The 25,244-nt window shown below is 42.4% G+C and overlaps 2 protein-coding genes across 4 annotated transcripts in view; one reads left to right on the top strand and one right to left on the bottom strand.

The window, feature by feature from the left end:
- B3galt9 (beta-1,3-galactosyltransferase 9) overlaps positions 1-25,244 on the top strand; it is a 33,876-nt gene that overhangs the window by 951 nt on the left and 7,681 nt on the right. The gene's annotated exons all lie outside the window — the stretch shown is intronic.
- Positions 1,890-23,606, bottom strand: Fbxw2 (F-box and WD repeat domain containing 2). Of its 3 annotated transcripts, none has more exons than XM_021155877.3 (8): positions 23,531-23,606; positions 23,321-23,429; positions 17,579-18,088; positions 9,136-9,330; positions 7,295-7,428; positions 4,862-4,948; positions 3,634-3,803; positions 1,890-2,552 (listed from the first exon to the last, which is right to left on the bottom strand). In XM_021155877.3, the coding sequence occupies exons 3-8, from the start codon at positions 18,066-18,068 to the stop codon at positions 2,264-2,266; spliced, it is 1,365 nt and encodes a 454-aa protein (XP_021011536.1). In that variant the 5' UTR covers positions 18,069-18,088; positions 23,321-23,429; positions 23,531-23,606; the 3' UTR covers positions 1,890-2,263. The 3 variants fall into 3 exon arrangements, with proteins under 3 accessions (XP_021011536.1, XP_021011538.1, XP_085691117.1); XM_021155879.3 differs by having other exon boundaries at positions 17,579-17,996; XM_085834991.1 differs by lacking the exon at positions 23,531-23,606 and having other exon boundaries at positions 23,043-23,322.

Below are 25,244 nucleotides of genomic sequence, written 5' to 3'. Positions count from 1 at the left end.
GTAAAGGAAGCAAACTGTTGGTAAAACACTTGTTTTCAAACATTTTGCTTCTACCAAATGTAGTACTTAGGTTAGGTCCCCATTGAGGTTTATTCTATTGATAGTAGTGACTGTTCTATTAACTTTGATTTACTATGTAGTAAGTGCGTAAGTGCTCACCTGAATTTCTTTTAATGATGTTTTTATGACAATTTTAAGCTATGAACTTAAAACAATTTTTTTCAAGAAAAGATTATATTTTTGTTTGTGAATTATATTTCTCTTGGGAAGATTTTGCTCTGTGTGTGTTTATTTTTTCTCTTTTGGTACATAAAGTTGATATTTAAATCAGTCAACAAGCATGCAAATTTTACCTTATGGACTTGAGGAGACTCCCGATCCTCTTGCTTCTGCTTTCCAAAAGCTTCAACCTAACCATCATGCTTAGCTGCACCGTGCTTTTCTTTCCTTTTTCCCCCCTTCCCTTCTCCCTCTTGCTCTGGCCCCCCTCGCTCCGGCCCACAGATTTTATTTGATTCTCATTACGGATGGTTGTGAGCCACCATGTGGTTGCTGGGATTTGAACTCATGACCTCCAGGAGAGCAGTCAGTGCTCTTAACTGCTGAGCCACCTCACCAGCCCAATGCCATTTTTAATTAGTATTTGTGTATGTAGGTATGTACACATGGTATCCTCTGAGGCCAGGCAGTTGTGAGCTCCAGATGTGGTCCTCTGCACAGGCTTCATTGCTGAGCAACCTCCAGCCCCACCCCTTTTTTATGTGTATGGGTATAGAACATCATGTACCCCAAGCTGCCTTGAGCCCCTGATTCTCCTATAGTTTATTTTATTGTGGTATGAGGGTTGAACTGAATTTTTGAAAAGATTTGTTATGTATGTGTATGCATACCTGTGTGAGTTTATGTGCAGCATGTGTATGTTGGTACTGGCAGAGCAGAGGGCATCCTACCCCTTGGAACTGGATTTGTATAGGTGGACTGATATATATTGTGGGTGCTGGGAATTGAACCTGAGTCTTAGTAGGAGTAGTAAGCTCTTTTAACTGGAACCACTCCAGTTCCTGTTGTGTGCGTTTTGGTTTATTTTATTTTTGGTTTCTCTGTGTAGCCCTAGCTGTCCCAGAATGCACTTTACAGACTAGGCTGGCCCTGAATTCATATCTACTGTTGTCTGTGGGGGGATTTGCGCACACACCTCCAGAGGCAACATTATATCTCTCTGAAGCTGCAGGTATAAGCAGTTGTAAACATCTGACATTGCAAACACCTGACATGGGTGCTGGTTATAGAATCCAAGCCCTCTGCAAGAGCAGTATGTGCTCTTAATCCGAGTCATTTCTCCAGCCTACACCAAAAAATTGGAATTTTTTCTTAGTAGTTAATCAAAAATTAGGGAAATTCCCTGCTCTGGAAATAGTTTTATCAGATTAATTTGCTTTATTGTCAGTGTATTTATGTGTGTACAAGTGTATATTTTATCCTAGAGGAATCTTAGCTGATCACACATCCGAGGAAACAGGCCAGAAAAAGCACATGACTGAAGTAATGCCAGACACTCATTTTCCAGCTCAGAGCTCTTTATAACTCCAGGTCACCTGTGCCACCAGCCAGTTAGGGACCAGCTTTTTACATGTAAACTAAAGCTTCAGAAAACCTTTATATCTTAACATGGCCAACCCTGCCTCTGCCAAGAACTATGGTTCTTAGCCTAGTGCAGTCAACCAGCAGACTCAGATCTGGGTTGGAAGACATTTGTAGATTTAAGGGATCTAGTAGAAAGTTAATGAATGTCACAGAATTCAAAGATGTTTTAACAATGGCTCTTGTAAAATCTAAACCCCACGTTGCTATAACATAGCACCTTTGCTTCAATTTCAAAGAACAAAGGCTATTGGAAAAAAACTTTAATAACAGACTCCATGTGATTTTATGGGCAACCAATTAGCAGATTAGTGAATCATTTAACTTTCTTTACTCAATATTCCACTCAGAAAGATAAATCCAAAAATGCAACCTCTCTTATACTGAGCAACGTAACTAAGTACAAATGAAGTCAGTGGTGTATCCCATTAGCATGCTGCGGTGTATGTCAGTAAAACAAGCCCTCCCCGCCCCAGCCCTGGCAAACAGATAAATGATTGTGCACTGCGTGATGATACCTTTAGGTGAGAACTTTGGTTCATGCAGTTGGCTGCCATAGACATTGCACCCAAAACCTGCAGCCCTGGCACCCAAAGTCAGTCAGCGGTGGTAGCCCCTGGTGTCAGCAATGCTCCTTCCATAACACCAGGTGAATACTGTGGTCAGGCATGCTGGTGGCAAAGACTAAGCCCGTGTCATTGTGCCCATCCAATCCATTCAACCAGGACGCTTCGCCTGCCAGGAAGCTGGAGCCTCTCTTTGATTTCCTGTACTCTGGCAGAGGCCAGCGGCTAATTAGGCTCTCTGTCCTCAAGTCCATGATGTATAGGTAGTGGTTGTCAAACAGCAGGGCGAAGACATCTCCAAAGCCAAGCAAGGCCAAGTTTGCTACCTCAGGTGTCTTGATGACCCTATAAGGAGGAGAGTTCAGGCTCTTGAGGCAAAGGAAACATTGCTGGAGACACTTAAAACTCCCAAGCAAATTTAGAGCTAATAAGAATTTTTGATTAAAAGAATACCATGAGGATAAACGTTAGCCTACTTACAAAAAGCAGGGAAGAAGAAATCTGCCCTCTGACAGACAAGCGGAGGCAAGGTGAAGTTTTATCTCTAAAAATACTACTAGCTAGAGATAGTAAAAACTGCCGGGAATTTATAAGCATCTATTAACAATGGATTCATAGGTTTTAGAAACAACTGGCTAAGTTGGAAAGTCAGTCACAGCTTTCATAGGGTGGCAGTTCCCAAATACCAATGACCAAGACACAAAATGGGAGACCTAATGCAATATATGCACCAATGAAAAAAGAAAAACAAAAATCAAAGCAGCTTCCCTGTGTCAAGCACTAGATTGACAGGAAAAGTCAGATGTTGTCTGGAGTCTACACTTTCCCACGGCAACCTCCTTAGGCTCCTTTGGTTGGGAGGTTAGTTTAGATGTTAACAAGGACACCAGCAATATAATATCTTAGACCAGCTTATGTCTTAAGAGGCCAACTAGAACAGGGGTGGCTGGTAAACTCGGGGAAGCAAGAACAGCCAAGGATATTAGCTAGAGCAGCATTTGAGTAGAATAACCCTTTCACAGGGGTCTAAGACCACTGGAAAATACAGATGTTTACGATTCATAACAGGAGCAAAAGTTATAGTTATGAAGTAGCAATGAAATAATTCTATGGCTGGTGTCACCACAAAATGAGGAAGATTGAGAACCTCTGAGCTAGAGTAAGCAAAACAGAATGTCAGGAAGGGAAACAACACATTATTACTGTCAAACAGCAGAGTGTGGATAGAGAAGGCCTCCCATTACAAATTCTAGAAAACAGAACTAGGTTCATAGGGAAAGTTACCACCACCGCCGCCACCCCACCACCCAGATTTGAATTTGACATTAGGAAGGGAGGGCCATTTTTTTAACCTATCATTTACCATGTGTTGGGCATAAAACTTCCTAATTAACACAGAGCACATGCTGGCCCAAGGAAACATTACCTGAGAATATCATAACTGGCAAAGTCCCACTGGTACAGACCCAGGGCTGAACTACAGACGATGTATTTTCCATCAAAATGAAGTCTTGGCTGCAGGCAGATACTTCTATCCTCGGAGACAGACAGTGTCTTCAAGCACTTACAGTTGATTTCTCTCCCAATTGGCCAAATCTAAAAAAGGGGGGTGATGATTACTAAAGAAAAGCTGGTGTTTATACAATGTGGCTTGAAGAGAGAAAGAAAAAAGTGGCACGTGTTAATAGACAAAAGGGGAATATGGTGCCAGGACTTCTGTTTTAGTCAAGAGTCACAGGCTTAAGTCCTGAGTCTATATGGTCTTAGGTAAAATATTTAACCTTTCTAAATAAAGATAATGCCCACTGCAAAGAAAGTTTTAAAATGCAAACAAACAAACCAACAAACCATGAATGTCCTATAAATTATTAGCAAACTGTTAAAACAAATCAAAGTTTATATCTAAAAACTGAGGAAGGTATGAGGCATGAGCCTTAAGAGTCTTAGTGCTTAGGTTGTGAGGCAGGAGGATTACAAGTTCAGTCTGGGCTACATGGCTGAGCCCTCTGAAAATACAAAAAGAAACAGTAAGAATGTGTGGAAAACAATTTTCTGTGCTTGCTCTTGTGTGTGTACATGCCTTGTTTGTACACAGTTATGAGTTCATATGGAAGTCTAGGTGGATGTTGGGTGGCTTCCTCAATCACTCTTACCCTAATTTCTAAAATAGGGTCTCTCACGGAATTGCAGCTCAATTTGCTTACATTATCTGGCCAGCAAGTCTCAGGGATCCTCTTATCTCTGCCTTCTCAGCACCATTCCTAGCCTTTTCAATGGGTGCTGAAAATCTAAACTCTGGTACTAACTCTTACTAGCCTCCTTGATTTATTTCCTTTACAAACCACAGAAACTGCTCAGCATACAGACAGATGAATCATACCATTTCCAATGGGTGTAAGATGACTTGAACTGCCAGGTGCTGCTGGCACCTGCCTTTAAGGGAAGAAGACAGGTGGATGTCTGAGTTTGAGGCCAGCCTGGTCTACAGAGTGAGTTCCAGGACAACCAGCCAGGGATACATAAAGAAACCTAGTTTCAGGAAAGGGGGCGAGAGGGAGGCGGGGGGGGGGGGGCTCGCCCTGGCAGTAGTCTCCCTTTTTAGTTCTTATATGCTAATTTTTTTCTTTGATAAATTACAGAGGGAGAAAACTTACCTTGATCTCATATTTGTCTGCACTTAAGAGGATGTAGTCTCCAGGGCTGTGCAAGAGAGACTTGACTTTGCACTTCTGCAAAACCACCTACAAGCATAAGCATTTTTACATTATACAAAGAACCTTTCACTCTGTTCCTGTACTAATTTTATATTGTTTTTAAATTGAAATCTGAAAATTAGCAACACGAAACTTTAGGTTTAACTTCTAACATTTTTACTACACCCAAATTCTGTTAATAGATGTGGGAACGTTTTTTTTTCTTTCTCTTTCTTTTTTCTTTTCGAGACAGGGTTTCTCTGTGTAGCCCTGGCTGTCCTGGAACTCACTCTATAGATCAGGCTGGCCTCAAACTCAGAGATCCAACCTCCTCTGCTTCCCGAGTGCTGGCATGTGCCACCATCATCTGGTGGGGGCATTTAATCTTATTTTTAGTTGGAAGTGCTAACATCAGGACTATTTTGTAAAATTGTAAGGTGTGGACTTGGGATGTAACATAGGAAATTACTTGTCTAACATGCACAGGCCCCAGTCTGACCTCCAGTAATATATTCAGGTTTATTACTTATTTCTGTTGTTATTAGGCACAGATATGCACGCTCGCACGCGCACGTACGCACGCATGCATGCACACACACACAAACACCCAAATGTAAGGAATCAAGTGTGTTAAGGGTGTGCCTTTAATCCCCAGCAAGTGGAAGGCAGAGACATGCAGATCTCTGTGAGAACAAGGCTACTGTGACGTACATAGTGAGTCCAGGTCAACCATGGCCACCTAAAATGACCCAGTTCTTAAATAATGAACAGAAAAATGTCCACATAGATAAAGACAAAAATGATCTGTCTTCATGAGTAGGTGCACTACAAAGGAAAAAGCACCAAACAGAGAATAAGAATATATAATCTGGTCAGAGATCTGGTGAACTACGCAGCCCTGGAAAAGACCATGTAACTGGACATTTAGTGCTGGAAAGTGAACCCAGAGTTCCCACTGAGCAATATTCCAGACGTATGCTGCTTTTTAGTTTATTCATTTGTAAGATACGAGGCAAAATGCCCATTACTTTACTCCAAATAAATGCAGTGAAGATCAACTAGAACCGTGCAAACAATAGTAACAAGAGAAGGCAAAATTCTACAGCGCTTAGGGTCATCTGTTATTGTTAGGGCTTAGTAATCTTAAAACACAGATGACAGAGCTCAGGTCATGAAAGGGGGAACCTGTCCATATCACAGGCAAAATCTTGAAACCACACCCATTAAAGTTGCCCATGATAAACAATTTCTATGTTTAACAAATGAACAAGCAGTTCCCTATCTTCTTGCCCTGACCTTACTTTTACCTATTCAGAGAAAATTTTAGATGGCCCAACCAACCTCTAATGGTTTTCCCAATATACTTCTAGCATCTACCAACCTTACTAACTCATGTGAGGCTCTCCGCTCTATAGCATGGCTGTGCTGGCCCTTCAGGGCTTCCATATGAACCACACTCTTATTTGCTTCTTCCACAACTATCTCCTAGTCACCTTGTTCTGCCCTTCTCAAAATGCTTGTCCTAATTAGTTTCTAGACTTCCTTATGCTTCACTATGTCTCCTTCATAGAATTTAATTATACAGAGTTCTCTTTGACAATTCTACTAATAACCATTTCTATGAAATTAAAATCCATCAGATCTGGCCAAGGTCTATTTTGTTTACTCTTACATACTCAGCCTCTTAGAAAATAGCACAATGTGCTTAAGAAAAGCGTATCTGCATAACATATCCATCACCAATACTGCATTTAAAACACCACAGCTTTGTTTTTAAAACAAGAAAACATCCCAGTGTTCTGTTAAAGACTCCTCTGTCTTCTTTGCTTCCCTTATATTTTTGTCATGGTGGTGCTGGGTTTGATCATATGGCCTTGTACATGGCTCTACCACTGAACATCTACCACCTCCTTATCTCACATTTTGCAAACACTTAATTTTTTTGTTGTTGGTGATGGGGGTTTTGTTTGTAGTCATTGTTGTGTTTTTGGTTTTTGTGTGTGTATGTGTGTCTATTTGTAGTCTTAAGGATCAAACCCAGAACTTCATGCTAGGCAAGCCATCTGCCACTGAGCTATATCCCTATCTTGCAAATACTTATTTTTTCTGAAACAAAAATTATAGTTCCTGAATCTAAGGATATCTTTATGTAGCTCAGGGCTAGCCTTGTACTCCTGGTATTTCTGCCTTTGCCTTTTAAGTGTTAGGATTACAGACATGTACCACTATACCCATATAAAAATGGCTTTTACATGCTTGTCACTGTTGTATACCACCATGCTCAGTGAGTGAATCTATTCCATTATAATTTATCTACAATATACACAGGTCTACCATCCTCCACTCCCCACCAGTGGGGAGCCTGGCACCAAAGATATTCCTCAGTCTTCCTACCTTGGTGACCCATTCAGTATGCCCAGTGAGTGTATTCAGGCATGTCCCAGCAGATAAAGCCCATACTTTCACAGCGAAGTCCGCAGAGCCACTCACCAAAATATCCAGTTCATCACTGTAGTCCACACTGAACACTAGTGCATACAACATAAAGTTAAAAACACGCTTCACTGTCACTACATCTTTGTAAAAACAGTAACATTTATTCTCTTAGCTGTACAAATATGTAACTTCCTAACCAGGGCACATTAAGAACTGAACTACTAAGCTAGCAATTTTATGATACAAAGAAAATCTTTTTCAAAACTATTATTATTACCATAGTTTATCCTAAGGTTGAAAAAGCTTTGAGAATAACTCAAAGAATTCACTTTCTCCTATTTGTGCTAGCTTCAGCGAGATGGAAATGATGGCATCCCCTTTTGCCTGCTTGATACCATACATACACGTTAGGTAGTTTATGGGAAAACAGCAGCCCAGACACCCCTTTAAGATCTGCAGTGATAGTAAAGCACACTCAGGCTCCTAAAGGGCCAGGGCAGAGAAAACAAGGATCTTAGAAGCCAGACTTATAGTCATCTATTCAGTGGTGTCTAAATTTCTTCACATCATACGCCTAGCAACTAGTTCAATATCTGTTTTTAAATGTCTATTAAATGTCTATCAAACTCAAAGGATATTGGGGACCTAGAGATGAAAATGCTGGTCTTCAAAAACTCTGAGGGAAAAGTTATGTTTTTGTTTTTTGAAAACGTTACCTGTTGCTAGAGAAACACTGAAGATAATGACTAATCCGCCCAGGGCTATCAGATAGGACTTCAGAGAAGATAACATATTGGAGCTGGGACATGAAGGATGTGTATAGTTTATTAAGAAAATAAAAAGATACTTCAGGTAGAGCAGACAGCAAAGGCATGGATTAAAAGCTCAGAGGTGTCAAGAAACCTTTTTAGAGGTAAGGAATGAAATCACCTAGAAGCTGTGGTGTCCTTAGGCTGTGTGGTATTACTCTAATGGATGGGGTCTGTACTAAGCCATAGATTTTTTCTTTTGTTTGCTTTTTGAGACAGGGTTTCTCCATATAGCTCTGCTGTCCTGGAACTCACTATGTAGACCAGGCTGGCCTCAAACCCAGAGATCTGCCAGCCTCTGTCTACCAAGTGCTGGGATTAAATGAGTGTTCCACTACACTTGGCTACAAACCACAGATTTCTAAATAAGAACAGATTAAAAAAAATTTTTTTAATATGAGTTTAATTGGAGGAGTGTTTTGTAAGAGAGTTGGATATTAAAAAAAAAAATACTAAGCACCAGGTACAACCTAAGAAACTCAGGATAAACAAGATATCATGATAGCCCAGGGTGTTGCTTGTTTTACTCACTTAGCAGCCAACCACTAACTGCAAGCACTCTGTGAAGATCATGCAGTCAGTGAACCACCTTGTGACCAGGGGTTCTCAGCTCTAAATTTGTAAGTGGAGTGGTCTAAATGTCTAAGTGTAGTAGTATGGAGTCCACTAAAAACAAATATGACTGTGTAGCAAGAGAGAAATGCACTGGGAGAAAAGGACAGCTGCCAGCATACATACAAGGACATGTCCAGCATACATAAAGAGCGTTTACAAGGCTAAAGAAAAGCAAAAACACCCCAAATGTAAGTAACTGAAATGCAAGAAAGTAGCTTCAGTGGTTAAAAAGAGAAAATGCTAGATTAAAAGCAAGTAAGCAAGCCCCCCCCCCCAAAAAAAAACCAAACAAAAAACCACCTTAAATATTTGACTCTTAGTCTTACAAGGCATGGCTAAAGTAACTGTAAAGATTCTTGAAAAAGGAGAACACACCCGCCCCCGTGTGCCCCCGGAAGTGCTGGGTCCTGGCTCCGGAACTCCACTCCCAGCAGGCCACAGTGTTGTCAAAGGAGCCTGTCACAAGCTTCTGTTCATCGAACTTCACGGCTGCACAAGTGTGGGTCTGGATGCCGTAAACACACTGCCCTGTGCTTACATCCCACAGCTTTGCAGACAAGTCATCTGACCCTTGAAGAGAAAAACCAGGAAGGTTAGTGTGACCTATAACACCCTAAAGAAGGAAAGTCTGACCCCTAGAGGGGTTCCATAGTCCCCTCTGTAGTTCTTTAAACCGGAGTGCAGACAAGACACTGAGACTTTTTGGGCCTCAAAATGGCATTAAATTTACTAAGACAGAATCCAAGCTCTTTGTCTTTTTCCCTTAATTTTTCTGGCTATAGGATGATATTAAATAAAACATCCCTTTGTGCTCCCACCTGAAACAGTTCATATATGTCTGGCTATTAAAAAATTCCCAATGGATTAGGTTCATCTTGCCTCTGGCTGTACACCTGTACGATTGTTTCCTCAGTCCTGAGCCTGAAGGAATGCTAACTGGGAAAGCACAGTGCATTCTAAGATGGGATAAAGGTAAGCCTCAGATTGCCAGAAAACTCTGTACGTAAGATAACTGTTTAATTTGAGTCATCTTGAAACCTCAATACTAGGGATAAATTACCCACAGATATTTATATAAAAACCGCAAAGATCTTAAATTCTGTGGGAAAAAAAAATGGCTTGCTTTCTGTCTGTAAGGAAGAAGCAGCAGCAGCCCTGAGTGAGTGAAGTCCTGAATGAATGTGTATTTTGACATGAGCAAGGCCTGTCGATGACTCTTAAGACCAATTGGCCCATGGTAAAAGGGAGGCCTTTGGAATGAATGTGAGTGGTTACAAACAACTGACCAATGTATGCAGAGACTAAGAACTGCAGCATCTTCTAGTTGTTCAGTCTGGGACTGGCTGCCTAAGACACCTCCTACTGAGACTAAGTAATTTTCCCCAGTGTTTTGTACCTAATAGACACACTGAAGTTCTGGGTTACTGTGGCTAGAGAACCCCACCTGATCCCAGCTTCATTATTAAGTGTGCCTCTGCTTCCTAAGGGTTCCTAGTCAAGAATGTAGGACTCAGCATGGCTTCTGATGAAAAGGTTACACTAATCATGATGGTAATTTCAGGACTGAGCTTTTATTAATTGAGCAATCCCAAATATTATATTTTGTCTCAAAATTTACTTTTAGAGGCTCAACAAAAGACATTTTTTTGAGGAACACTAAATATTCTGTCCTGGACACTGTATTCTAGGAAAGCACCAACAACCCAGTTTTCAAAGGGTGAAATGATTAAATAAAATCGGCCACAGAAACAACCCACTAAGGCTGGAGAGATGACTCTAAGGTTCGGAGCAAATACTATTCTTGCAGAGGCTCTGGATTCAATTCCCAGTGCCCAAATGGCAGCTCACAACCATCTGTAACTCCAGTTCCAGGGGATCTGATGCACTCATCTGGCTTCTGAGGGTACCAAGAATACACGTAGCATAGATACAGGTGCAGGCAAAACACTCATACACATAAAAGATCTTAAAAAAAAAAATCTAGCAGGGCAATGGGGGCACACACCGTTAGTCTCAGTGCTTGGAAGGCAGACACAAAATGGATCTCTAAGTTCAAGGCCAGTCTGGTCTACAGAGCATGTTCCAGAACAGCCAGGGCTACACAGAGAAAACCTGTCTTGAAAACCAAGGGGTGGAAAAAAATACTCCTTTAGTTAAGAGGCAGTGTTTTAGAGGATGGCTAAATAACCATTCCTTGCAAAAGACTATAAACTTTCACGTGGAGCTATTTAGATCTTTGTTTCCTCTCTCTATAAAATGAGGGGTAGAGTTTGCTGGTGGTTTGTGATGGATTGGAAACTTTTAGGATCACCAAAGGATCTTTACTGAAATACACAGAGCACTGATGACACAGCTCAGTGGTGGAATACCTGCCTAGCAGGTGCAAGGTTATATATAAGTTGTTCTGCAATAACACAGAAAATGCAGAAATAAGCATAGAAAAACAGATCCCACACAGATAGGAAGCTAAAGCATTCTCATTTGAAGTCATGGAACTAAAACCCTATAAGCTCAGAAAAGTTATCAGGCATCTCCACCATCCATAACCCTGAGAACCAGAGTCTGCAACAGTGTAACACCCAATAGGGATCATGTGTAATCTGTCTTCTAATAGTTACTAAGAAAAATGGAAAAAAAGTATTTTATTCAGTTTGTCAAAGTGCTAATACTTCATCATGTAACAAATAAAGTATCGTATGAGCACAGCACTGTTTGTTCTTTTATATTCTGGCATTTCCTATTTCATAACTCAATCTGAACAAGCCACAGTTCAAGAACCCAGCAGAGCTTGTGGCTCCTGTGCAGCACAGCAGAGCACAGAAAGAATGAGGTTCTTCTGCTCTATGGCCAGTGTTTAACTGGTATCTCATTCAGTTAACATCTGTGTGTAAGATGTCTATGTCAGGCATGGACTTCCTGCTCTCAATGCCCTTAGTCTGACAGGTAAATAAGGTGAAATATCATTCACACAATCAGTAGTGGGAAACATAAACACCCACAGCAAATACAAAGGCATAAAACATGTCAGATGAAATCCACCGAGATTACTCCATAACAAGCAGATGTCCTGCAACATGCCTCAGGCTCGGGAACAACCAGCTCCTCAACTATATTCCAGTTTGACTTTTAAGCCAAGCCTTGGTATGTTGGAGGAAAAGATTTTGTGGTTAAAAAAAACTTTCAAGCCGGGCGTGGCCTTTAATCCCAGCACTCAGGAGGCAGAGGCAGGCGGATTTCTGAGTTCGAGGCCAGCCTGGTCTACAGAGTGAGTTCCAGGACAGCCAAGGCTATACAGAGAAACCCTGTCTTGAAAAACCAAACCAAACCAAACAAAACAAAACAAACTTTCAAGTTCTAACTTGCTGGAATGATTCGGATGGCAGCTGGCAAGATGACTCAGCAGGGGAAGGTGTCTGCTGCTCCATCTTAGTGTTAATGAGTTCCGTCCCTGCAACCATGGAAAGGCAGGAGGAGGGATCCAGCCCCACAGAGTTGTCATTTGACCTTTACACACACACAGACACACACTTGAAATTTTGTTAAGGTTTTGGCATATAGTTGTTTTCCCTGTATGGATGTCTGTGTACCAATGCCTGTGGAAGTCAGAAAGGGATGTTGGATCCCTTGTTACAGACAGTTGTGAGCTACCGTGTGGGTGCTGGGAACTGAACCCAGGTCTTCTACAAAAGCAGCCGGTGCTCTCAACCACTGAGCCACATCTCCATCTGGCAAATAAACAGGGTGGGGTGGGGGTGGGGAGAGGAAGGGAGAAAAAAATCTAAAATTTGAGTAAGTTAATGTACTCAAAACTTAAACTTTGAGGGCTGGATAGCTCAGGGGTCTTGCTGCTGCTCCTGCAGAGACCTGGGGTTCAGCTCACAACTGTAATCCTAGGAGATCTGACACTCTTCTGGCTCCTACAAGCACCAGGATCACATGGTATACAGACAGACATACAGGCAAAACACCCACACACATAAGATACAAATAAAAAATAATCATTTAAAAAGTTTAACTATTCTAGCTAGGAAGTTACTCCTGTATTTTTCTCTGTTGCCTTGGTTACTCTTAAAAGCTCTCTCCCTGTATTTTCAAATACATCGGGAATCTCCACTTAGATATCCAACAAGTAAATAAATTTAGTTGATCCCAAACTGAACTTTTATGATCTCAAATCCATTGTCTTTTTCTTTTTTTTTTTTCGAGACAGGGTTTCTCTGTGTAGCCCTGGCTGTCCTGAACTCACTTTGTAGACCAGGCTGGCCTTGAACTCAGAAATCCTTTTTTTTTTTTTTTGGTTTTTCGAGACAGGGTTTCTCTGTGTAGCCCTGGCTGTCCTGGCACTCACTTTGTAGACCAGGCTGGCCTCGAACTCAGAAATCCGTCTGCCTCTGCCTCCCGAGTGCTGGGATCAAAGGCGTGCGCCACCACCGCCCGGCCCACTGTCATTCTCTAACCTTGCTTTTAGTACTACTATCCTCCCAGTACAGCGCTGGAAACCCCAGCCATTTCTGACAACAGTCAATTCACTATCAAGTTCTGTCCAGTGTAACAGCTGCTCTTACATTCAAACATTCCTTTTTAATATTTTAAAATTACACTTCTCCTTAGTACCCTATTTCTAGACTGATTTAGCCTGACCTAAACTGTATTGGGTTAAGACTTTTAACTTGGGGCTGGAGAGATGGCTTAGTGGTTAAGAGCACCAACTGCTCATCCAAAGGTCCTGAGCTCAAATCCCAGCAACCACACAGGTGGCTCACAACCATCGTAATGAGATCTGACGCCCTCTTCTGAAGACAGCTACAGTGTACTAAGTCTTTTAAAAAAAAAAAAAAGACTTTTACCTTGGCAGCTCAGAGCCTAAGGGCTCTGAAAGAGATCTGGATGGTTATGTCCTAAGGGTACATTTCAGAAACTGTTGGACAGTGTGAGCTGTTAGAATGGTGCAGCCAAGGGGCATTGCTGGCATCAGCTAGACAGAGGCCAAGAATGCTACATACCCTGCAATATTGTCTTCCACTTTACAAGGCACTCATAATGGTTCTGCCAGTTATTTATTTGAAAGTGAAAACCTTATTTTTGGAAAAAAGAGAACCTGAACTGAAACACCATTGAAGAATTCTCAGCTGGAAAATAAATATCAAGGAAGTGTCTTCCCAGTTTTAACCACTAACACATAGAAAAGCCACCACAGCTGTGGGTGGGACCAGGGGAGAACTTGCAGCGCTGTCTACGTGGTGTTGCATCCCTGCAAAGCCTTCTGGAAAGGCAAGTATTGTGACTTGGCACAGTCCTCAGGGAGACTTTCACCTACATTAAGTCATCTTCCTGATGGAGCATGTTTACCCTCTGAGCAAAGAACTGCCCTGCTTCGCCTACATTGTTTTCTAAATGAATAAGAAAATAAGTAAGCTACTGACTATCACAGAGTCCACTAGTTTCATCTCTCATCTTTTAGAAATAAACTGCAAGGGGGCTGGAAAGCTGGTTCGGCAGTAAAGAGCACTGACTGCTCTTTCAGAGGTCCTGAGTTCAATTCCCAGCAACCACATGGTGGCTCAAAACCATCTGTAATAGGATTTGATGCCCTCTTCTGGTGTGTCTGAAGACAGGGACAGTGTACTCACATATATAAAATAAATAAATCCTTTTTAGAAATACACTGCAAAACATAGGTAGAATTACCTCGGTACAGCTTTTAGTCATCACCTTTTTGATAATACCATCTCACTGCTTTCTCAAAGTGATAATCTGAGAGTCTGTATAAGCTCACTGCCAAATTCAGGATTCCACAATTCACCCACAATGAAAACTAAAGATCTTAAGAAACAAAATAAGCCAGGCGGTGGTGGCACATGCCTTTAATCCTAGCACTCGGGAGGCAGAGGCAGGCAGATTTCTGAGTTCAAGGCCAGCCTGGTCTACAGAGTGAGTTCCAGGACAGCCAGAGCTACACAGAGAAACCCAGTCTCGAAAAACCAAAAAAAAAAAAAAAGAAAGAAAGTGGGACAGAGCGCTCAATGGGTAAGAATGCTAGTGATTTTCTAGAAGACTGAGTTTGTTCTTGCTCACAAGAAGAGAGGTCTCAAAGGCTTACTCTAGCTCTAGGGAATCTGACACTCTTCTGGCCTCTCCAGGTCACACAGACATGCACATAAAAATACTTAAAAGACAAACATAATTCTTTAACACATATTTCTCTCACTTGTGAAGTCTCATGCATGCTGCCATTAGAAACCTCAAACTAAGCCTGGTATTGGTGGCACACGCCTTTAATCCCAGCACCTGGGAGGCAGAGGCAGGTGGATTTCTGAGTTCAAAGCCAGCCAGGACTACACAGAGAAACCCTGTCTCGAAAAAAACAAAACAAAACAAAACAATGTTGAAAGTGAACTCTGAGAGTAAAGGCTCTCCTGTCCTGTACTGCAGTGTGGCAGTTTGAATGAGAATGTTCCCTCTACGCTCCTAAGTGGATACTTGGTCTCTGGTTGGTAGAATTGTTTGCAAAGGGTTCTGTGTGGCCTTGTTGGAGGAGGTATCTCACTGGGTGTGGGCTTTGAGGCTTCAAAAGCCCAAACCATTCCCAGTTAGCTTTCTCTGCCTCCTGTTCTCAGCTACTACTCCAGTACCTGCCTGTCTGCCTGCTGCTGTGCTTCTGGCCATGGTCAAAGACTCTGGCTCCATAAGCCCCAAATTAAATGCCTTCTTTTATGTTGCTCTGCCATGGTGTCTTATCACAGCAATAGAAAAGTGACTAAGACATCCAGAACATTTACTTCAAGTGTCCTCCAAGGCACCTTGTTCAAGAACAAGTTGACCCCCTGGCTTTATAACTGAGAGAAGAAAAAAAAACCCAACAAAACAAAAAACAGCAAGCAGCTACTAAGGGTGTTTAAAAGACTGTATCCTTCAGAATACATAGAAGGTAAGTTATTTCTAACCAAACTTACTACTGTTAAAATATAAAAATGCCTGCAGTGGGAATGGGAAGGCAGAAGTTCAGCCAGGCAAGCTTATCCCTTGAGAAGCTTGGAAAGAAAACTGGAAATACAAACTGTCTCAACTTCCCTAGTCAGTTTCTTAGGGATGCTGTTAGCATCCAATTTGATGATGTCATCTACCATTTACTCAGAAGTCTCACTCTATAGAAAAGCCAGATGGCTGTCTCAAGGGGGCTTCTCCAGTTGATTTCTGCTCAAAGTTTGTAAGCCCTCTACTTGATAGTGTTATCTTATGTTTGCTCTCCCAGTTAGGTTGCTCTATTAATTCTACATATCTAAAGTGCTAAATCTGATATTGAAAGCACTGCTATGGTAGCTCACTCTTTGGACCATACAGAACAGCACATCACACTTAATGCCTAGTGTAAAAAACATCCAGCTGTTAGCACTGGGGAGACTGGGCCCTGTGCTTCAACAGGGCAGCACAGAGGTGCTGGCTCTGGAGACTTGGATGCAAGTAAGCCAGCCCTGAGGGCATGAGAGCAGGAAAGTTGACCTGCCTCCTGTCATCATAAGTGGCCTATCTGGAGCAGTGCTGGAGAGCTCATCCTAGTGGTGCAGGTGTGGGAGAGCTGGCAAGCTGACCAGCCCAGCAACCACCCAGGCCCAGATCCAAGGCTTTGAGTTGACCCACCCCAAAATCTACATCATCTGTGAACTGTTGGAAAACCCGAAAGGGCTGGTCTTGCTGATCTAAAGCTACAGGATCGCCATGATACGGGGCAACAACAGGATTGCAAGAGGAGTCCCATCACACCAGAAGCCAGAGACCTCAAAGACTCATTGCAATGAACATTTGCAAGTGAAGACAGGTGGACAGAGGGATATATGGTAGAACACACTATAATACCCTATAGCTTCCATGATGAGATGTGTATGCTTTGTGTGTGTGAGATTGTCTTTTGTGAAGAGGTTGGCAGGGCAGAGGTTGGATTCAAAGGAATGGAGATGAGTGGGACACAGTGATGTGAAGCAATCAATAAAAGATTTTTAAAAAAAACAAACAAACATAAAAACCAAACCAAAACAAAAACCCAAAACCATCCAGTGGTCTTTGTTGCCATGTCCAAACTTTGAACATCGAATTCTTAGGGTCATGGGATTTTAGAGCAAGGAAAGAATTTGTCCCTTCCCATTATTTTCAAGGCAAGGAAACAAACAGACAGGTTAAACAATTCATCTAAAATGTTCTTTTTTTTTTTTTTTTTTTTGGTTTTTTTTTTTGGTTTTTCAAGTCAGGGTTTCTCTGTGTAGCCCTGGCTGTCCTGGAACTCACTCTGTAGACCAGGCTGGCCTCGAACTCAGAAATCCGCCTGCCTCTGCCTCCCGAGTGCTAGGATTAAAGGCGTGCGCCACCACGCCCAGCTAAAATGTTCTTGCTAGACCTAAAATGTTTTTTTTTTTTCTTGTATTTTTGTTTTGGTTTTTTCTGTGTATCACTTGTTGTCCTGGGCTAGCCTTGACCTTAAAGATCTACCTGCCTCTGCCTCCTCCTGAGTGCTGGGATTAAAGGTTATGTGCTACCACACCCAGTGTAAAATGTTTTAAAGAAACAAAATAAGACGTAGCCTACACTTTTCTGATTCACATTATACTAGAGAGAATGTCTAAAACTTTTCTCATAGACTCTTCTCCGGGGGGAAGAGCACGAGGGGAATGGGGACGTCTAATAAGAGGAAATGCCACTCCCAATATCCATATAGTCAACACTTGCTCTTCTCAAGAGGGAGGAGCTTAAAGGGATTAACCCTTGTAAGTTATTAAAGAAAAAGAGCACTGCTTCCCCTCCCCCACAGCTCCCCCAGGCTCCTTACCTGTACAGAGAAGTCCATCTTTGTAGTAAAGTGCATACACTCTGGCACTATGTCCAATTAACGAAGAGGTCTCAAAGGCTTCATGGTCCTCCAGTTGCTTCATCCTCAAAATAGCCTTCAAATAAACCTTCTTCCAGTGCAATGAGTCCTGAACAGAATCATCTATCTGCCAGCCCAAATTTTTACATGCAGTCTGCCACACCTCTGTACAGGCACTTATCACCTTATTCCACTGCTTAGAGACCAGGCAGCATGTGAGTAAAGTCTGAGGATCGAGCCATTTTAACAAATAAAAACTGAGCTCCAGGGGCAGGAGTTTGAGGAAGTCCCGCTTGAGGAGAGTCTCCAGGTTATTGGAGAGATGCCTGAGCTGGACTGCCCCACTCAGACTAATCAGGTGGTCCAGAGTTTCATTTTTCTGCAAGTCCGTCAGAGAAAGAAATGTAACAGAAATGTTATCAAGCCATGTCTCAAAGTCCTTTCTCTCCATAAGGTTATGGAAATATTTACCTGTGGCACATCAAAATATTGTATTAGTTCTGTTCAAAAAGATTTTTCAAGCAAGACTGATAATAAATGTAGTATTAAAAATTAGTGTAAAATTGGCATTACAAATTTATGTTTACTTTACAGTTAATATGCTATATCTGAAAGTTCCCATGTACGCAAAAGAAAATACATTTAAGAAAACAGTGTTTTGTTTTTTTTCGAGACAGGGTTTCTCTGTGTAGCCCTGGCTGTCCTGGAACTCACTCTGTAAACCAGGCTGGCCTCAAACTCAGAAATCCGTCTGCCTCTGCCTCCCACTGCTGGGATTAAAGGCGTGCACCACCACTGCCCAGCAGAAAACATATTTTTAAAAATCATGATATAGTAAACAAGTCAGAGGAACATATATCAGTGTGTGACTTGCTCCTTTTTAAGTCTAACACATGCCACATGCACTGTCACCAAAAAGATTTATAGAACATTCATTCATAAAGAGTATTCTAGTCTACATACAACCTTCCACTCAAACCATTACAAAACTACCTCCTTAGTAATTTCCTTACTAAATGCACTCTACTTGGGAAATTACAAGAATGGCACCAAAATGTAACATACACAAATCTCTGGAGCTGTGACCTCTGTATCAGTTATGCTACTAGGTGCAACCTGACCTGCCACCCCAGACCACAAAATTTGGTTCTACAATAAATGTTGAAGCAAAAAGATGTGAAGAAAGAAAAAACAAATGTGTGCTAAGCTGTGTGCCTTGGGTATTCTGGTATTCCATTCCCTTACAGTACTGTCTGTTAGAACATGGATTGCTAAAGGCTACAGTTTGCTTTTATAAGCCTCACATAAGCTAGTGACAGCTCTTAACTGTGTTCCCTACAGAGCCATGAGGGTCCTTGTAGCCTGTAAGATAAAGCAAATTAATAATCTCCATGATGCTGGCACAGTGAAACATACAATCTTAGCTTCTTAGAGGCTGCCCTTACAAGATCAAGTTAGAAATCAACCTGGGAAATACTGCAATACCACATTTCAAATATACAAAGAAAAAAAAAAATTGTCATTTGGATGCTCACCAAAAACACTTGTCATTTTTACTTTGCAAATGAAGAAACTACAGGCCCAAGAAGCTAAGTAAATGCCTGTGGTCATAAAGCTAGTGAAACTGCAGAACAGACTAGAAGCTTTCCAGATCAGCACAGCAGTTGGAACACCTATAACCCCGTTGCCAAGGTGAAGGGGATTGAAGGTTCAAGGCCAGCTTTGGCTATGTTGTTAGTTCAGCCTAGCCTAGGCTGTAAGAGTCATTGGAGGTAAAAGAGGAGGAAGAAAAAGCAGTCCTATCTCTCCTAAGATTCTAACTTGGCAATAAGATCTGCTAACACTATGTTTACCTGATGTATATACCACTTTAGGTGTGGGGAAAGTAACAAAATTTTCAGGGCTAAATGGGACAAAGTAAGTTTAAAGTACTTTATATATCAACAGGTGTCAACATATTCTCTACAATGAAGATTAAAAGCCGGGAGATGGTGCCACACACCTCTAATCACACAATTCTTTTTTTTTTTTTTTTTTAAAGATTTATTTATTCATTATATGTAAGTACACTGTAGCTGTATTCAGAAACTCCAGAAGAGGGCGCCAGATCTCGTTACGGATGGTTGTGAGCCACCATGTGGTTGCTGGGATTTGAACTCTGGACCTTCAGAAGAGCAGTCGGGTGCTCTTACCCACTGAGCCATCTCACCAGCCCCCACACAATTCTTGAGGCAGAGGCAGGTGGAGTTTGAGACCAAGCTAGTCTTTGAGTTTGAGACCAGCTTGGTCGACAGAGAAAGAGTTCTAGGACTGCCAGGGCCATACAGAGAAAACTGTTTTGAAAAAGGAAAAAAAAAAAAAAAAAAAAAAAGGATTAAACTAATGGAAAAAGGATACTAATTTTAAAAAATTGTCCTGTGTTGATAGATGCTGATATTGGGTAACAGTTTCATGGGAATGTAGTTTAATTTTTATTATATTCAGAAAGTTCCATGGCTTTTGAGGAAGGGAAGTTTTTTCTTCTCTTATAAGATTATCATCTAATTAAAAAAATAAAAATGTTCAATCTGGGAGAAAATAAATGTTCTTCTCTGACATGTGACCTAGATTAGATCTGTAAAAGTCAGGTCTCACCTTCCAACTTTGCTCACTAAAGTGAGTAAAATCCAGGTTCCTGTTTCTACTTTGGGAAGAACATTTCAGACAAAACCCAGTATATTAATAGATTCAACATGTTTAAAACACATCATCCTCACTTAACAGGAAGGGCTTCTTTTTTTTTTTAAAGATTTATTTATTTATTATACATGAGTACACTGTAGCTGTCTTCAGACACTCCAGAAGAGGGCGCCAGATCTCATTATGGATGGTTGTGAGCCACCATGTGGTTGCTGGGATTTGAACTCTGGACCTTAGGAAGAGCAGTCGGGTGCTCTTACCCACTGAGCCATCTCTCCAGCCCCAGGAAGGGCTTCTGAAGACAGTATTCAAAATCAGGTTTGGGGCTAAGGGACATATTAATGTATATGAAAGGTCTAGTTCTCCACATGCTAAAAAAAATTAGCAATTCACCTAAGTTTACCAACTCATCTCAAAAATAAGCCTCTGTTGTCTGAGCCTTAGTACAGCTCCTCTGTAACACATCCAGAAGTCTTACTTTAAGAATGTTCCCCAGAGCCGGGCGTGGTGGCACACGCCTTTAATCCCAGCACTCGGGAGGCAGAGGCAGGCGGATTTCTGAGTTCGAGGCCAGCCTGGTCTACAAAGTGAGCTCCAGGACAGCCAGGGCTATACAGAGAAACCCTGTCTCGTAAAAACCAAAAAAAAAAAAAAAAAAAGAATGTTCCCCAGGCCATGAGGTGGGCACCTGAGCCACTGGCCATTGGGTTTTTGTTTTGTCTTCACTTTCTCTTTTACTGAGGTAGGTCATCATTATTTAGCTCCAACTGGCCTGACTTGGGGTCCTCGGTGTGCCCCACAGAGCCTGTCTAAAACCATTTAACTATGCAGAGCATACTAGTAAAAGCCACCAATTTTTACTTTTCTAAAATAATCAACTAGTTTTGAAGCTAACTTCCTTAAAGCCACAGGTCTAAGTTGAACTTGTTCACAGAGCATCTCCGAATAATACCGTGTACACGGGAAGCCTCAGGAAATGGATTTCAGTTCAACAGGAGGAGGTGCTTTTAATCCTCAGAGCATTCCTTTCAACAATGGAGCAGCCAACTCCAGAACAGTGTTTCCCACTGGTGTAAAGAGACAGGGCTGCTGGATACAGAGGCAAGCTGGGATAAATAAAAGAGCTAAACCAGTCATTTTTTTTTAAAAAGCTGATTCAGCTGCTTCCTATGTGATCATGGAAATGCTCAACTAATGTCTAAGCTTCCATTTGTAAAACAGAAGCTATTCTAACTTAGCAGTGTGCGAATCAGAAATGCTGCAGATACTACAGTACGGAAGCTAACTGCTTCTGTAGCTCTTTTCTTTCTGCACACACCCCTTGCTATCCTGCGCCTCTCACCCTTCTCAATGTAAACATTTAACTTGTTCTGCAGTCCTCAACAGAAACAATCACAAAGCTCTGAGGAAATGTGTAGTATGATAAACATTCCTAAATTGGGAGATGAGAGCATGAATCTGGTTTCTGCTTCTAAGCAATTATATTTATGTTGGTCCTAATAACTGAAGCAGTGCCTAAAAATATCACGCTTGATTTTAACATGGTTCATAGAAGAAGTCAATACTACTGCCCTTACCAACAAAGAGGCTATGGCCCAAGAGGCAGGGTGGCTCAACCAGAGTTACACAGGAGCAGCAGCTCAGTAGTACCCAGTCTCCACTTGCATCTTCTACAGGCAAGACATTATGGGTGCAAACCCAAATGTTTTCCCTCCTTCTAGTCTGCATAACCTATGCAGGTAAGGAAGCAAGGCTTCAGGCCTGTGAGATGGATGGCTCAGGGGGTGAAATTGCTCACTGAAAAGCCTGATGACCCAGGGTTGGATACCCAAAACCCATGTAAATTTGGGAGGAGAAAACTGACTCCATAAAGCTGTATGCCAAACCATGCATGCACACACTGGCATATACATGCTCCCTCCAACATCCTACATAGACACATAGACATATAGACACACTAAAAATCGTTTTTTTAAAGAACAAAAGATAAATACTCATTGTTGTTGGGAAGGTTGTCTCCTTGCCTCCCCTTTCACAACCAGTTAAAAGATAGGCCAGGCGTGGTGATATATGCCTTTAATCCCAGCCCTCGGAGGCAGAAGCAGGCTCTGTGAGATTGAGGCCAGTCTGGTCTACACAGAGGACTATGTGTACATAAAAGTATTCTGTGAATATTGAGGAAGCTGATTAAATATTGCTTCAAGAGAGAACTGAAAAGAAAAGGGATGAAGCCCCTTTTAACAAAACATCTTTTTGTATTTAAAACCATGTGACTACACTATTGTAAAGATCGTTTCTTCCTTTTGCTTGTGATATTTAGAAAATTGTTTTTACTTTTCCTTTTTGTTTTGTTTTTTGAGACAGGCTTTTGCAGACAATTCACAAAGCCGACTGGAGTGCTGGGACTGCTGGAGTCCACAACCACCCTTGGCCTAAAAGCCATTAATTTGGAGACTAATTTTTTAAACCTTTGAAAGAATACAAATGTTTATAAAACACGGGCTCCGGAATTTCACTTGTTGGGTAACCATGGGCAAATCACTTCTTGTGTTTCAAGCCAAATTTCCTCACTTGTAAACTGTAGCCTGGTACTATTTTACCTACAACACTGTGAGGATTAAACAGCGTTCTGTACAGTATCTGGCACACTATTAAGCCTACAATAAATGCCAGTTAGTGTTATAATGTAGTTCTAATACTGTCATTTCTCCCCCTTTTAAAAAGAAGCATCATCTCAAATACACACCTGTTTTCAAGGCATACACACAAGCATGGTGCCTTCCTACACATACTACTACGTTCTGCATTTTATAAACCACCTGTCCACATTTCATCATCTTTAATTAATTAAAGTGCTAGCCTTGGGGCATCAATGTTAACTGGTTTCGCGGCTAGGAAAAGCCGAAGCGCCAGAAGGAACTCTTAGCTCTAATTTTCCTGTCTAAAATTAACTCCGAGTCTCTCAGCCCGTTCGTGACTCCCTTGGTCCCCTGCTCCTGGAGCCGTGTTCCGCGCGGCACTGACCTGAGCGAGCGCCCCGGGGCCCGGGACCTCGCGCCGGGCTCACACCGACTAGGCGCGCTCGGGCCGCCAGAGCGTCGCAGCGGCCGGGTCCGCTCCACAGCCATGGCGCCTGCGGGGAAACGGAGAAAACAGGCCGGGGCGGCGGGTCAGTAACGCCGCGGGTGCTGGGGATTCCTGTCCAGCCCGACCCGGCCAATCGCAAATACAGACCTGGACCTACGGCCGCTGCTCTGGGTCCGCAGCCTCACAGGGGAGCGGCTTCCGGTGCTGCTGCGTCATCTCCGCGCGCCCCTCCGGCGCCCAGCGTCGGGCGGAAGCGGTTCTACTTCCGGCTCTGCCCTCCAGGTACTTGAGAAAGAATGGCCCCGACTGTGGAGAAGGGCCGAACTTGTGCTGTACCACCGTCTGCGCTTACACCTTGTGATCCTGAACAAGGTGGCCCTCTAGATTTGCACAATGTTTATTTTTCTCATCTACTTTTTTTTTAAAAAACCAAGTTAGGGTAGGTAATATTTCACAGGGGAGAAAGGGCTAAGGCTCCAAATCCACATGTGACGATATTGAAACAGCCCATTGACACCTGGCACCTCCCAAACACGATTCTGACACAGCTGAACAAATCCCTAACTGCGTGAGGTCTACGTCTAGTCGTAGGAGAAAGACAGAATAAATAACAAAGTATACCGCAGGAAGCAAGGACAAAACATGGTAAGGGAGTTGGGTAGGGGCTGCCAAGTGGGTTAAGCTCGAATCCCAGGACATATGTGCACGCTGTCCAAAACGTGGCCACTCAGCCACGGAGACGACTGTTCTCCGCAGCGCTTGTTACATATCAGCTAACTAGCGTGAGGCCTTTAGTCTCCCCAGATAGAAGTGGTAAGCAAGAAGCTCTATAAATGCTGCTGTGTGAAAGCTTTGCCTGTCTGTTTGATGGGACAAGGTTTTTCTGTAACTGACTGGCCGGGAACTCGCTCTGTAGACCAAGCTGGTCTTGAACTCAAAGATCTGCCTGCCTCTCCCAATAGCTGGGACTAATGAATAGTGTGCGCCATCATTGCCCAGTTTTTGGTTTGTTTGTTTGTTTGATTTTGTTTTTCCTATTTAAAGCTTTTGTTTCCCTTGTTTGTTTTTTTTAAAGATTTATTTATTTTATGCGTATGAGTACGCTGTAGTTGTGAGCCTTCATGTGGATGATGGGAATTGAATTTAGAACCTCTGCTCACTCCGGTTAACCCCGCTCCCTATGTGAGACCGCGCTAGCTCAGTCCCAAAGATTTATTATTATAAATAAGTACACTGTAGCTGTCTTCAGACGCACCAGAAGAGGGCGTCAGATCTCATTACAGGCGGTTGTGAGCTACCGTGTGGTTGCTGGGATTTGAACTCAAGACCTTCAGAAGAGCAGTCAGTGCTCTCACCCACTGAGCCATCTCGCCTGCCGTTTCCCTTGTTTTACAGCAGCCTTTAGAGCAACAAGGCGAGAAGGGCAAGCGCTAGAAGGAAAGGGAGAAGGAGTTAACAGTTCTTATACAAGCCTTGGGTGTCTGGTCTCTCAGCTCTACAAGGGTTACCCTTGTGTAGATCTAATTCCTTCGCCCTTAACGCCTGCTAGTGTTGCAACTCTTGGCCCACAGTGCCTGAGAAACTTAGCTTTAAAGACTTGACAGCCAAGCTAGAGAGAGTGGCCCGGGTGCATACTCCCAGCACTTTAGAGGCAGAGGTAGCATAATCAAGAGCTCAAGGTCTCCTTTCGGGGTTGGGGAGGTCAGCAGGACCCACAGTCTCCATTCTCAGTTGTTACAAACTTTCCTCCTTCAGCCCTCTCTTGCTTTCTAGTCCTTCTGTCCTTCCTCCATTCCTGGCCACTCTGAAGCCCCTCTGCTGCTGCTCCAGCTGTCAATCACCTTGTCACTCTCTAAGTTTT

The sequence above is a fragment of the Mus caroli genome, unplaced genomic scaffold (genome assembly GCF_978045245.1).
Source record: "Mus caroli unplaced genomic scaffold, Mus_caroli_1 scaffold_2, whole genome shotgun sequence".
Taxonomy (NCBI): domain Eukaryota; kingdom Metazoa; phylum Chordata; class Mammalia; order Rodentia; family Muridae; genus Mus; species Mus caroli.
Note: the sequence above shows the minus strand (reverse complement) of the source record. Positions and strands in the feature narration are given on the sequence as shown.

Bases quoted from the DNA above. Each gene is read 5' to 3' on its own strand.
- Fbxw2 (XM_085834991.1), bottom strand. From the start codon at position 23,133: ATGATGAAATGTGGACAGGTGGTTTATAAAATGCAGAACGTAGTAGTA. The intron at 4,949-7,294 runs GTAGGAAGACTG...TTATGCTTGTAG, and splicing joins ATACTGAATGGGTCACCAAG to GTGGTTTTGCAGAAGTGCAA. The intron at 2,553-3,633 runs GTAATGTTTCCT...TCCTCCTTATAG, and splicing joins GCCAGTTATGATATTCTCAG to GGTCATCAAGACACCTGAGG.